Genomic DNA, 13,214 nt, shown 5'->3' with positions numbered 1-13,214 from the left:
AATATCGGTTTTTTTTCTGTGCTCGACTTTTTTATATACATATGTATGATCGTAATTAACACTTGCTTTCCTTTTCATATCAGTCACAGTGTCAATTGGTTTAATTTTTTGTTGGTCGCTCTTCTTCTTCTTCTTCTTCTTCTGCTTGTTGTTGTTGTTTTTATTTGTGTGCAGCCGCAGATCAAACATAAAAATTCCATTAAAATGTCAAGTGACAGTTATTTTTGCTGCTTCCCCCTCTCACTCCTCTCTCCTCTCTCTCGCTCTCTCACATACTGCCTCACTCCTTGTGACTCTTTCTCTGCTCTCCTGCTCTTCTTGTCCTTTGCTTAATGACGTTTCTTCTGTTTCTGTTTCTGTTTTGTTTTTTGTTTCTTTTTTCGGCTACTCAGCGCTATGGCGGGCGGCTGCTGTCAAGTGGGCGTGGCAGGCGCGTACACAGAATATACAGTGGCATAACTGTGAATATAGCTAGAGCAGCGCCGGCCGGCCGGCAGGGGGCGCCACCTGACGTGCCATAAATAAATGGGCAAACGGCTTAAATTGCTGTAATTTAGTTTGCATATTTTACGCGAAGCAGCGGCCAATCAACAACAAAGCACACACGCACACACATGTACTGTACGTATGTGTATGTGTGCCATGTATGTATGCTATGAAGAGCTGAAGCATTAGTCCGGGCTTGGTTGTGGGTGGGGGCGGGGGTGGGGGGTCGCAGGCCTCTCAAATTGCAGTTAATTTTTGACGTCGCAATTGCCAGAAGGGGGCAACAAAACGTCACAAGGACGTTGCGCTGCCGCGAGTGCGAAAGAGACGGCACGAATTGGAGCGAGCGGCGGAGCAAAGGAGCAGCAACAGCGCACAAAATGCATACATATATAAAGTATGCAACGTTGCCAAATTTCAGCAATGCCCGAAAATAGCAGGAAAGCAAAAAAACACACATTTTTATTGCCTATCTGTTTGCTACGACGTTTCGACGATCTCTGTGGGCAAGGGAGGGGCCAAAAAATCAATATGCGATTGCGAAGCGCATTTAAATGAACTGAGCAACAAGAATAAAAAGAAAAATAAAGAAAATAAAGAAAACAAAAACCGATTAATCAAAATACCCTAGAAATACGAGGCACACATTAAGGTACGAGCAAAAATCAAAAAGTTCTTGCTTTTACAAATTAGAAATCTATTTAGGACTTATTTTTATGATAGAACCCATGTGCTTATGATAAAAGATTTGTGTTAGATGTTGAAATCTTGTAATTGGATAAGAAATTATCTTAAAAAAACAATCTCAATGGATAATTTTAGTGCTATATGTAGTATGTAGTATGTAGTATGTAGTATGTAGTATGTAGTATGTAGTATGTAGTATGTAGTATGTAGTATGTAGTATGTAGTATGTAGTATGTAGTATGTAGTATGTAGTATGTAGTATGTAGTATGTAGTATGTAGTATGTAGTATGTAGTATGTAGTATGTAGTATGTAGTATGTAGTATGTAGTATGTAGTATGTAGTATGTAGTATGTAGTATGTAGTATGTAGTATGTAGTATGTAGTATGTAGTATGTAGTATGTAGTATGTAGTATGTAGTATGTAGTATGTAGTATGTAGTATGTAGTATGTAGTATGTAGTATGTAGTATGTAGTATGTAGTATGTAGTATGTAGTATGTAGTATGTAGTATGTAGTATGTAGTATGTAGTATGTAGTATGTAGTATGTAGTATGTAGTATGTAGTATGTAGTATGTAGTATGTAGTATGTAGTATGTAGTATGTAGTATGTAGTATGTAGTATGTAGTATGTAGTATGTAGTATGTAGTATGTAGTATGTAGTATGTAGTATGTAGTATGTAGTATGTAGTATGTAGTATGTAGTATGTAGTATGTAGTATGTAGTATGTAGTATGTAGTATGTAGTATGTAGTATGTAGTATGTAGTATGTAGTATGTAGTATGTAGTATGTAGTATGTAGTATGTAGTATGTAGTATGTAGTATGTAGTATGTAGTATGTAGTATGTAGTATGTAGTATGTAGTATGTAGTATGTAGTATGTAGTATGTAGTATGTAGTATGTAGTATGTAGTATGTAGTATGTAGTATGTAGTATGTAGTATGTAGTATGTAGTATGTAGTATGTAGTATGTAGTATGTAGTATGTAGTATGTAGTATGTAGTATGTAGTATGTAGTATGTAGTATGTAGTATGTAGTATGTAGTATGTAGTATGTAGTATGTAGAAGTAGTGTATGGTAGAAGTTTATAGCTCTTGTTGTTTTCTTATTCCTTGTCAATGCTCAATGGATTACTGCTACAGTATATAACTAGTAATTCGATGTTTTTTTAGGGTTTAGATTTAATGAAAATTTCATATTTTCCATAACATGGATACGAAATTCGATAACTTATCGCAAAAAACCCAAATTACTCGGGGCGTATACCAACATTTGTTGCAAATGCGAAAAATGTGGTTTCTTATGGGCAACATGCTTCACAAACGATTTAAGAACTGTTTACAGTGGAATTATGGTATATAGTTGGTCGATATTGTTTAACGGTTAAGAGTTTCCACTGATGACTTTTTCCATGGAGAACTGTTATTCGTCTGAATTCAGTTGAAACATAAGTTTAGATAAATAATGGATCATTTGGGTATATACATACATATGTGACCATAGGCTATTGGAGGTAATCACCTGAAACACACGTGCTTAAAGGAGTCTATACACGCTTAATTTTGCCAGGGTATAAAATGCTGTGCAGGGTTACCTTAGGCAGGGTTACCTAAACGGGGTGGCGAGTATCATAATAATAATAAGAAGGAGAACAACAACAACAAAAATGACAAACCGGTTGAACAAGAAATTCTACGTGAGACGGTTCCAAAAGCAGCAAAAGTGACAGAGAGAGAGAGAGAGAGAGAGACGCAAAGAGAAGCGAAGGCACAACAAAAGCGCAGGCCACGTCTGTCTGTCCATATTGATAGCAACAACACCTATATATATATATATATATAAATATATAGTATATAGATATACCCATATGCATAAGGCGAAGAAGAGAAATTTGAAGAAAAGAAAGAAGCGAAAGAAGAAGTAAGAAGCAGAAGTAATATTTGCATAATTTAAATGCTAATTAGCAAGTCGAAAAAGTAGAAGAAGCTATAAATAAACCCATACACATAAAGATCAAAAAATATATCTATATAAAGAACCTGAGCCCGAAAGAAAACAAACTCGTTCCTTGATATCAAATCAAATCAAACGAAATGAGTTCAAATCTTTCACAATCATAACTGGAAGTAAGAAACAATTATATATTTATTCATAAATGTTCGACAAAAACGAGTGTCTTTCTAATTATTAAGTACATTAAATTATGAAAATAAAATGCTTAAAGCCCAACTAGAATACACAATTTTCTTATAACATCGCCGACCGATGAAGGATTCTTATGCAACATCGCAATTCGATATTCAATTCGATTACGGAGTTGGGAAATTGTCTTGAGTTTTAATTAAAGGAAACCCGATGAACAGTTAGTTGGGGACGGACGGACTCCCACATTGCGCAATCACGCACGCATAACGCAAAGTATATCCCATTACGCAGAGTTTCCAAGAAAATTATCAATCAGAATGTAGAAAATGCCTCAATAAATGCACTCTCTCTATATCTCCCTATATCAATATCTCGACTAATTAATAACTGTAATACTAAACCCCGAGCAGGCACAGTCGAGTCGAGGGTTACGTGTTGCTGACGTCAATCACAATTCAATTATGTATGGTATGCTGCACGAATTCGATATCCCAAGCAGGGACACAAATTTTCCTGCGAATTGCAATTTCCACTCCTCCTCTCCATTCTTCTCCCCCGCACCTCATTCCGCAACCAGTTCAAAGAAGTGTTTAAAGCGAGCAAATCCCATGCGAGATTTCGTATTGAAAGCGTCCGACTAAAAGTTAACCAGATCTCAGCGCTGAAATGCCGTTACAAGCATTTGGGAATTTGAACCAGCGACTGCACGAGCAATTGGAAGATCGAACCAGCGACTGTACAAGCAAGCGGAAGTTTGAGCCAGCGACTGTACAAGCACTTGGGAGTTCGAACCAGCGACTGTACAAGCATTTGGGAGTTTGAACCAGCTACTGGACGAGCAGGCGGAGGTTAGAACCAGTGACTGTACAAGTAGTCGGAAATTTGAGCCAGCGACTGAAGCAGCACTCGAAAGTTCGAACCTTTTCAAGCACTCCAAAGTTCGAACCAGCGACTGGACGAGCAGGCGGAGGTTAGAACCAGTGACTGTACAAGTAGTCGGAAATTCGAGCCAGCGACTGAAGAAGCACTCGAAAGTTCGAACCTTTTCAAGCACTCCAAAGTTCGAACCAGCGACTGTTCAAGCAGGCGAAAGTTTGAACCAGCGACTGGACGAGCAGGCGGAGGTTAGAACCAGTGACTGTACAAGTAGTCGGAAATTTGAGCCAGCGACTGAAGAAGCACTCGAAAGTTCGAACCTTTTCAAGCACTCCAAAGTTCGAACCAGCGAAAGTTTGAACCAGCGACTGGACATGAAGATTTTAACCAGCGACTGGACGAGCAGTCCGAAGTTTGAATCAGCAACTGTATTTCTTCTTCTTCTTCCCCCTAGCAGCACACTATTGGAAGTGCAGACTTGCGTATAAATATATCTTCAGTGTTTAAAGTTCCAACCTCACAAGATTTTCAGAGCTTAAACGTGGCGCACAATCGTGTTTTTATACCAAAGCGCAGGGCTCTACTTTTAGAAATGCGATTATTTCCAATCTGGGAGATAGGGAAATAGTCAAAATGTGAAATGAGCAGCTACAGCTACCCAATATAAAATTGTTCAGTTTACAGAAATACCTCAAGCTCTATCAAATTTTAAACAAATTAAGCCTCAAGATGGCGCCTGAGCAGGTAAATAATATTAAAAGAAATATCATACATATATATCGCATTTATATATTTCTTAATAAAACAGTTTTAATACTTGGAAAATGTTTGAAAAAGTTCATATTAAACTTAAACTTTGCTTTTAAATAATATTGTTATATAGAGGCAAAGTTCAATCCAGATAATGCAAAAGAAGATATATGATATATAATATAGTACATATTAATCTGTATATTCATATATATATATGTATATATGTATATATAATATTATATTTCTGTATGTATTACATTTCTCGATAAAACGGTTTTGAAACTTTTGGGAAATGTTTAAAATGGTTTAAATTATACCAAAGTTCTATGTCATGGAAAAGAAGAGTCTAATTTATTATTATATTATATATAATATAGTATATACATATACACAGATTAATATGTACTGTATTATATATCATATACCTTCAGCATGATATAGGATTGAGCTTTTCCCCTATATAGCAATATTATTTGAATAGAAAATGGTGTATGGTTAACGGATGAGTAATACAAGAAGTTAGATGGGGAGTATGAAAACTTTGCAAACTTTGGGGGGTTAAGGGCAGAGCCGGGTTAACGGGCATCTACCAGGTCCTGGGAACTACCAATTGCCCTAAAAGTTGTGTTGTAAAATTCGGGAGTTCGAATATAAAACGGAAAGCTAAATGAAAAGCGGCTCTGAGTGCAATCAACTGTAGCATATTGTCAATGGGCCTTTACAGCTCATCCAATAACTAGCTTTTCCTTAAAAGTAAAGCCAATTTCGAGTTCTATACTTATTTAAGTATACATATATTAACATACTAATACCATACATATATTAACATATTAACTATATTAAAACACATTCTGGTTAACTTACCATGACAAAATGTTGTTGGGTTTACGAATCCAAAAAGCGTTCGGCGTTGCCAGCTGGGTTTACAAATGGAAATATTAACGACATTTCCATTTGCATATACATATATATATATGTGCATGTACATACATCTATCTATACATATATATATGTGTATGTATATGTGTAAATGGATTTATGTAAAAAAAACAACAAAAAAAAAAGAACAACAATAAATTTCAACGCGCGTTTCAGGTTTATATTTAACTGCTATTATGCTTCTGCTTCCTCTTCATCTTCTTACTCTACCGCATCTTCTTCTTCTTCTTCTTAATCATTTTCGACTTCGATTTTAGACGGGTTTTTAATTTGATTTCGAATTTGCATTTGTTATCTCAAAAACGATTCTTGGAAAAATTTTTCAGGCAAAGCGCACACAAAAAACAACACGAAAAAACGAGGCGACGTAACGGTTAACTCTTATTCTTTTATTTATATATACATATATTTTATTATTATGATTTTTATTGATTTTTCTTGATGCTCAGGAATTGATTTCGACAAGCCAAAAAAAATATGTAAAAAAAATTGAATTACGCATACACGTATGATATAAGTATGTGTGCGTGTGTGTGAGCTGTACATATACATACATACATAACTGTGTGCGTGCGTGTGTGTTGTATATAAGGAAGGCAGGCTGTAGTGGAGGGAGGGGGGGGGGCGGGGGTCTGGTGGCCAAAAACTTTGGCTTTTTGGCGCAGGGCGGTGCCGCAAAAAAGTTTTAAGCAAATTGCACACATGGGCAATGCATTTGTGTGTGTGCGTGTGTGTGTGTGTGTGTGGGGCTTGGCTCGCGTTTAGCGCTTTTTATGCCACACTTCCATTTAAATATTTCTTTTGCACACACTGGCACACGCCACTAAACTGGCCCAGCTGTGCATAAAAAACAATTTCAATTTATTATATAAAAAAAAAAGAAAGAGAATTGAAAAAAAAAAACAATCTATGCCACTTTAAAAAAGCACACACACACACAGACGCACGCACACAAAAGCAAGGAAAAAATTGAAAAAAATTAGAATTGGAACGCAGACGACGACGTCAGCAGCAGCAGCAGCAGCAGAAACGGAGAGGGACACACACACACACACACACACAAACGCACAAAAAAGAACACAGGCAGTGCGCAAGAGAGGGAGTGAGAGCGAGAGAGCGCGCGTACAAGACACACACACACACACACAGATAAAAAATTCCAACAATTTGCGCTGCGTTTTTATTTGCGCCTCTTTTCACTTTAATATTCGCGCATAGATCAGCAATGCATTTGGGCAACAAAAGAAAAGAAAAAAAAATTATATATGCATATATGTACATGCATGTATATACATACATATATATTATATATGTATACATATAACACACATAGGCAACAACAACGTAGCGTGGGGCAGTTGTGCTGGTCTGCAGTAAAACGCGACGCAATTTTCCAATGTGTTTTTTTCTTATCCATTTTGCCTAAACACACACACACACACATACAGCATACAGCGGCAAGCTCAGCTATAAAAATACACACACATACATCTATATAAGCATATATATTATATATAGATATGTATATACACACATATATATATATATAATATATATACACGTATAAATACACATATGTACAATACAGTCACATGTAGGCGACACAGCGGCACAACTTTTTACATTTTTTTCTCTTTTATTTTACTTTATTTTATTTTATTATTTTTTCATTTTTTTTTTCGTAGGGGCGGCTCTTGTTTCGTTTATTTTTTCTTTCCGTAGCTGTTGGCAATTTTACTGCGTTGCACATTTACCTTGTTGTTGGTTTTGTTTTAGAGCGACGATTTTCATAATTTTTTACGTGAATTTGTTATAAATAAATTCGCAACGTATCTGCAAACGTCGTGAAATTTTCACATGATCTGCACGCGCTGCACACACCCGAGTTTTTAGGAGTTGAACAACACATCTACAACATCTACAACGACGACGACGACGGCGACGCTGCTGCTGCTGCTGATGTTGTACCGGAGCTTGGCTCTGTGGCTCGACATCGAAGGCGAACGTAACGCGAAGCAAACAACATCAAACTCAAACCGTTTGCGCAAACAGTTTGACAGCCCGCTTGTCTTGCGCCTAGTGTGGTAAACAGCATGGCAAAAGCGCCCGCAAGCCAACATCCAACATAGCACGTTCGTTCGCAACACTGACGCGCCAAAATATTAGGCATAGCTATTTTCTATCAAAATTCAGGCATAGCTTTCATATTATTTGACAAGTAGATAAATTTAAAGAAATTTTATAATTGTTTAAAAGTTAATTTGCATGGCATGTAATTTAACAAATGATTTAATTAGAAATAAAAACCTTTGCTATATTGGTATTATTGAAATTTGCAATATGTAAAAATGTGTGTGGTTTTGTATGATTAAAAATGCTGCGCACAATGTGCGGCCGCTACTGTTGATAATGTTGTTGCGTTTGTTGCATACAACTTTGACTGACGCTGACTGACAAATCTTTTGTTTTTCCCTCTTTGGTTTTTTCTTCTTCTGCTTCTCTTTCGCCAATTTTGCAGTGAAAGTGAAACACAAACACAACTGAAGCAAATCGACAACAGCGCAGCGCTGCCGCAGCGCAGCCCACAACCTGCAGCCTGGCTGCAGCATGCACGTTGGATGCTCGATTCAACTAACCGTTTGCAAATACATATACATATGTATGTATGTATGTATGTATGTGTATTGCTGGCCTGCTTGTTTCTGTGCGCGCGCTAATCTTTCATGTCTATTAATATTGTTTTGTTGTTGCTTTTGTTGTTATTATTAGGCGGCCGCCGACTGCTGCTGCTATCATTGTTGTTGTTGTTGTTGCTGCTGCTGCTGCTGTTGACTTTTGTGCAACACACACGGCCGGCCGGCGGTGGCCTCATTGCTGTCATGCAACATTTCTAAACGCCGCAACGTTGCCATTTTTCACACAACGGGCACATGTTCGAACCTGTGAAGTGCGGCAACGTTGCGCGCCAGCGCCCCATACACTTGTGCGACTGCGGTGACGCTGACGTCGACGCCGACGACGACGCCGACAACGGCAGCGCAAACGTTGCTGTTTATAACATAAATAAATAAAAGGCAAATGGTAAAAGCAAACAACAAAAGGCAATAGCAAGAAGAAGCAGAGACGCAATGACGACGACGACGACGACGACGGCGATGTTGCCGTTGCCCGCTTTAAGAGGCAACAGCAGAAATGATAATAAAGATAATGGTATAGAAAATGAAGAAGAAGAAGAAGAAGCAGTATACGAAGCACGGCAATGGCAGCAACAACAACAACAAACAGCAAGCAGCAAGCACCAACAGTTCGCCATGTCGTTCATACACGTTGTATTTGCATGACACTCTCTTTCAGTCGCAATCATTCAGTTTTCAGTTCGTGAGGAGCCACTGCACCGCACAGATGACGCCGCCCAATTTGTATGATGAAAAGGAGGTTATGGAGGAGTTCATTAGCTGTTATCGGCATTTTACGGCGCTATGGGACAATGCCTCGATAGATTATCTATCGAAGAAAAAGAAGGCGCCCGGCTATCAGGAGCTATTGAAAATCCTGAGACGCGTCAATCGTGAGGCCAGCGTACAGGACGTCAAGCGCAAGATCAATTCGCTGCGCTGCTGCTACAGGCGCGAGATCCGGAAGATACAATCATCATACGATGGCTACGAGCCGCGTCTCTGGTGGTTCCATATGATGGACTTCCTCAAGCCGGTGCTCAATTTAAATGTGCCAACAACGCCGTACATCAAACACGAGACCCAAAGCCTGGACGACAGTCTCGACGAGGCGAGCATGCATGTAAGTATGACAGCGAGAAGAGAGCGTGAGAGAGAGAGAGAGCAAGAGCAAGAGCGAGCGTGCCAGGGGGTTGGCTGTTCAATGTGCTTGTGTGTGTGTGTGTGAGTGTGTTGGATGTTGTATGGGTTGGACGACGACGCATGCTTGATACTTGTCGCGTCGTACGACCGCGTTGGACGACAGTTCTTTAATTGCTCGCCATGGACTCGCATCATGTGCGCAATACGGATTTCTGGAAAGATTTCTTTCGTCTCTATCGCTCCATGCCGGAACTCTGGCTGACAAACTCGAAAGATTATCGCAATCGGAAGCTGAAAGCGCGCTCATACGACAGACTGCTGGCGCACATGCTCACCACGGATCCCACGGCCAATATCCATATGGTCAAGCGCAAGATCAACAATCTGCGCACCTCCTACCGCCGGGAGTTGCGCAAGGTGCTCGAGAGTAAATCCTCGATGCACGGCCATTTCGCTGGCGAGGAGTATGTGCCATCGCTTTGGTATTTCAATGAGCTCGAGTTTCTCTACGATCAGGAGACCGGCGAGGCGCAGACACTGATCGATGCGGAGCCGGAGCCGGAACTGGAACCGGAACCAGAATCGAAACATGAACAACATACCGAAAATGAAGCTGATAACGAGCCGGAATATCTAAAGCAACGCGTCGAGTTGACCTACAATGAGAATGTGGTTGAGGTTGAACCAGTGAGTAGTCAAAAAAAAAAAAATACAGGGTATTTAGCAGAGAGATCAGCTATAATCACTTTTGTGGCCTGTCATAACTCTGGCATTTAGATTACAAACGTCATAAAATTGCGTATGAACAGTTTATCGTTTACTTAGCGCAGCGACCACTTATTACACATTGCATATACCCTGCAAAGCCAAAACAAATATCAAAATTTTACTTTTAACATAATTACAGCTATTTTAAGCTTGTCGTTTCACTCTTTCCGCAAGCTGTTCACGTGTGTTTTCTCAAATTCATCTAATCATACCCTGTAAAACAATCTGGAATGCGTTTAAAAAAAATTTAAAAAGCTTATGCCGCTCTAAAACAAGCTAAAGGGTATCTGCTAGTCGACCAATAGCAACTATAACATAATACATACATCAGCTACATATATATCTAATATAATATATACAGGGTATCAGCTAGTCGACTAACTGCTGAAATGAAATGAATATTTGCAGGACGAGGACATTTTCGCGGAGCCCTTCCCGCCCGAGGAGGACATGCTAGTCATCGAGGGCGAGGGCGAGGGTGAGGGTGAGGGCGAGGCCGACGGCGATGCCGAGGGCATAGCTGACGCGGACGGCGTTCTGGACACGGACGTGGAGCACGAAGCGTTAGCCGAGGCGCGACACAAATCTGATCTAAAAATGGAAATCAAATATCAGCAACATTCCAATAGCAGCAGCGGCAACAACAACAACAACAGCAGCAGCGGCGCTGTCGGCGGCGGCGTCGGCAACGGAAAACATCCTTACGGAACAGCGCGTCCGCAACAGCAGCAGCAGCAGCAGCAGCCGCGTCGCAGCATTGCAGCGCAGCAAATGCGTCGACGCCAGCGCAGCAGCGACGGCGACGCCGAAGGCGACTATGATGAAAGCAGCGCAGCGTCTGGCAAAAAGCGCCGCCAAATGCTGGAGTGCAGCATGGAGCATGTGGAGAGCGAATGCGATTTGATTGGCAAGCGAATGGCAGCCCATTTCCGCAACATGCGGCCCGATCAGCGGCTCTTCGCCGAGCGCATCATCAGCGAGGTGTTGGTCTATGGCCGCATGAATCGCCTCTCGCTGGACGCCCGCTTCCTGCCCAGCGGCAGTGTGGCTGATCTCTATGCTCATAATGATGGCAAATAGAGTTGGCCGAATGCGGGGGGTGTGCGAGTGGTGTCAAAGGAGGGGTAAGGGGGGTTGTGTGACACCGGCTTTGGGCATAAAGCGCCAATTAGAGCGGTGGCGACGGCGACGGCGACAACAGAATAAAAGGAAAAGCAATTGTTCGTCGACGCGCAGGCGACAAGAATGTCGCAAATGTTTTAAACTTGTGTACAAACAATGTACATATGTACATATATACACATACATATGTACCCATATTAAGTTGATATTTATTTTAAGGTATCACATATAATATAAGTTGGTTATAGGCCAAAAAAAAAAAGTATATAAATACATATGTTTTATGCCAACTTCACATCTGACCCATGTACATAGTTACAGTACGTAATAATCGCAACAAATAAACGCGCGTATTTAATTTTAAATCATCGACTTAAAATAAATGTGTTAAGATCGTTACACTCTCGAAATACACAGATTTATGTTTTTATGGTTTTATTTGTTTTGAGACAAATCGCAAATTAGTTTGAAGCCTGAAACTGACATCACTAAAAGTTCTGTGATATACCTGTTTACAAATGATAAATTATAAATGATAATGTTTTATCAGTTTATATGACTTAAAATGTCTCAAAGCAGCGTGTAAATAACTACCATTTAACTTTTAGCGATATTTAGACATATAAATAAACTTCGCTGTAATAAAAACATTACCTTGATCAAAAATATTTTAACTATAACAATGCCTAATATTTGCAGGACCTAGTATATTATTGCCTTTCTTTTTAATGGTGTATGCCTTAATGAAGGGTTAAATTAAAATAAATAAATAGATGCTCACAACTTTAACTCCATTATGCATTAATCCTCGTACTGGGGCAGGGAAGGAGTATGCATACATATTCCATTATATTTCCATTATATTAATAAATAAAAACTTCGCTGAAAATAAACTTCGCACATCTTGCACAGCGGATATCGCATGTGACATTTTTGTCGCCAGGCTACAGCCTGAGTTTTGAAAACAGAACAAAACAAAAAAGAACCGTATAGTCCGCGAACCGGTTTTCAATAATTTTAGTTTTGTGAGCAGGCAGCGACACTGCTCTGCATGGCTCTCTTCTCTCTGTCGCACTTGCGGCAACTACTGCCCCTGCCCCTGCCACTGCCCCTGCGCAGCGACATGGCCAAAGCAACAACAACCACCGACTAAGCCATTCTTCTTGTTATTCTTGTTGCTGTTGTTGTTGTTGTTGTTGTTTTTTTTTTTGTAGTTGTTGTTGTTCTTGTTCCATGTCGCTGTGCATTGGCACAGTCTCAGCGGCTTTGCTTCCACGCTGTGCAAGAAATTTCGCTCGTTTTGCTTGTTCTTTTATTTTTTTTTTTTTTTTTTGTGTTGTTTTTTTGTATTACTTATTTTATTTTTCGCTTTGTGCTTCTTTTGTTACTTTGCTTTAGTAACTTTAATTTGCTGCCATTGCCGTTGGGGTCCGTTATGCCGAGACTCTCTCAACTCTAGACCCCAGGCCCCTCCACAACCACAACCACATGCAGGCTTGTGTATGTATGCGTGCGTGCGTGCGTGTGATTGTGTGTGTGTGTGTGACTGTGCTTGTGTATAGGGCAGCTGCCTTGCAATTGGGATAGTCATCTGAATCTGAGTCAGCCCGAGCT

General features: G+C 39.9%; 2 protein-coding genes across 3 annotated transcripts in view; one reads left to right on the top strand and one right to left on the bottom strand.

Moving 5' to 3' along the window:
* Smr (Smrter) overlaps nt 1-7,947 on the bottom strand; it is a gene marked incomplete at its 3' end in the record, with an annotated part of 74,115 nt that extends 66,168 nt beyond the window's left edge. Inside the window, exon 1 of the mRNA XM_064698821.1 lies at nt 7,647-7,947. The remainder of the gene's footprint in view (nt 1-7,646) is intronic.
* A 1,087-nt stretch (nt 7,948-9,034) lies between these two features.
* LOC135439943 (uncharacterized) lies at nt 9,035-12,014 on the top strand. Of its 2 annotated transcripts, none has more exons than XM_064698823.1 (2): nt 9,035-9,690; nt 10,887-12,014. In XM_064698823.1, exons 1-2 carry the CDS (start codon nt 9,112-9,114, stop codon nt 11,556-11,558), a joined length of 1,251 nt encoding a protein of 416 aa, XP_064554893.1. In that variant the 5' UTR covers nt 9,035-9,111; the 3' UTR covers nt 11,559-12,014. The 2 variants fall into 2 exon arrangements, with proteins under 2 accessions (XP_064554893.1, XP_064554894.1); XM_064698824.1 differs by lacking the exon at nt 9,035-9,690 and adding an exon at nt 9,833-10,397.
* Nucleotides 12,015-13,214: the final 1,200 nt, after the last annotated feature.

The sequence above is a fragment of the Drosophila montana genome, unplaced genomic scaffold, assembly GCF_035044405.1.
Source record: "Drosophila montana isolate Dmon_TW-CO22-7 unplaced genomic scaffold, ASM3504440v1 contig_786_1, whole genome shotgun sequence".
Taxonomy (NCBI): Eukaryota; Metazoa; Arthropoda; class Insecta; order Diptera; family Drosophilidae; genus Drosophila; species Drosophila montana.
This window is presented reverse-complemented; position numbering and strand designations above follow the sequence as displayed.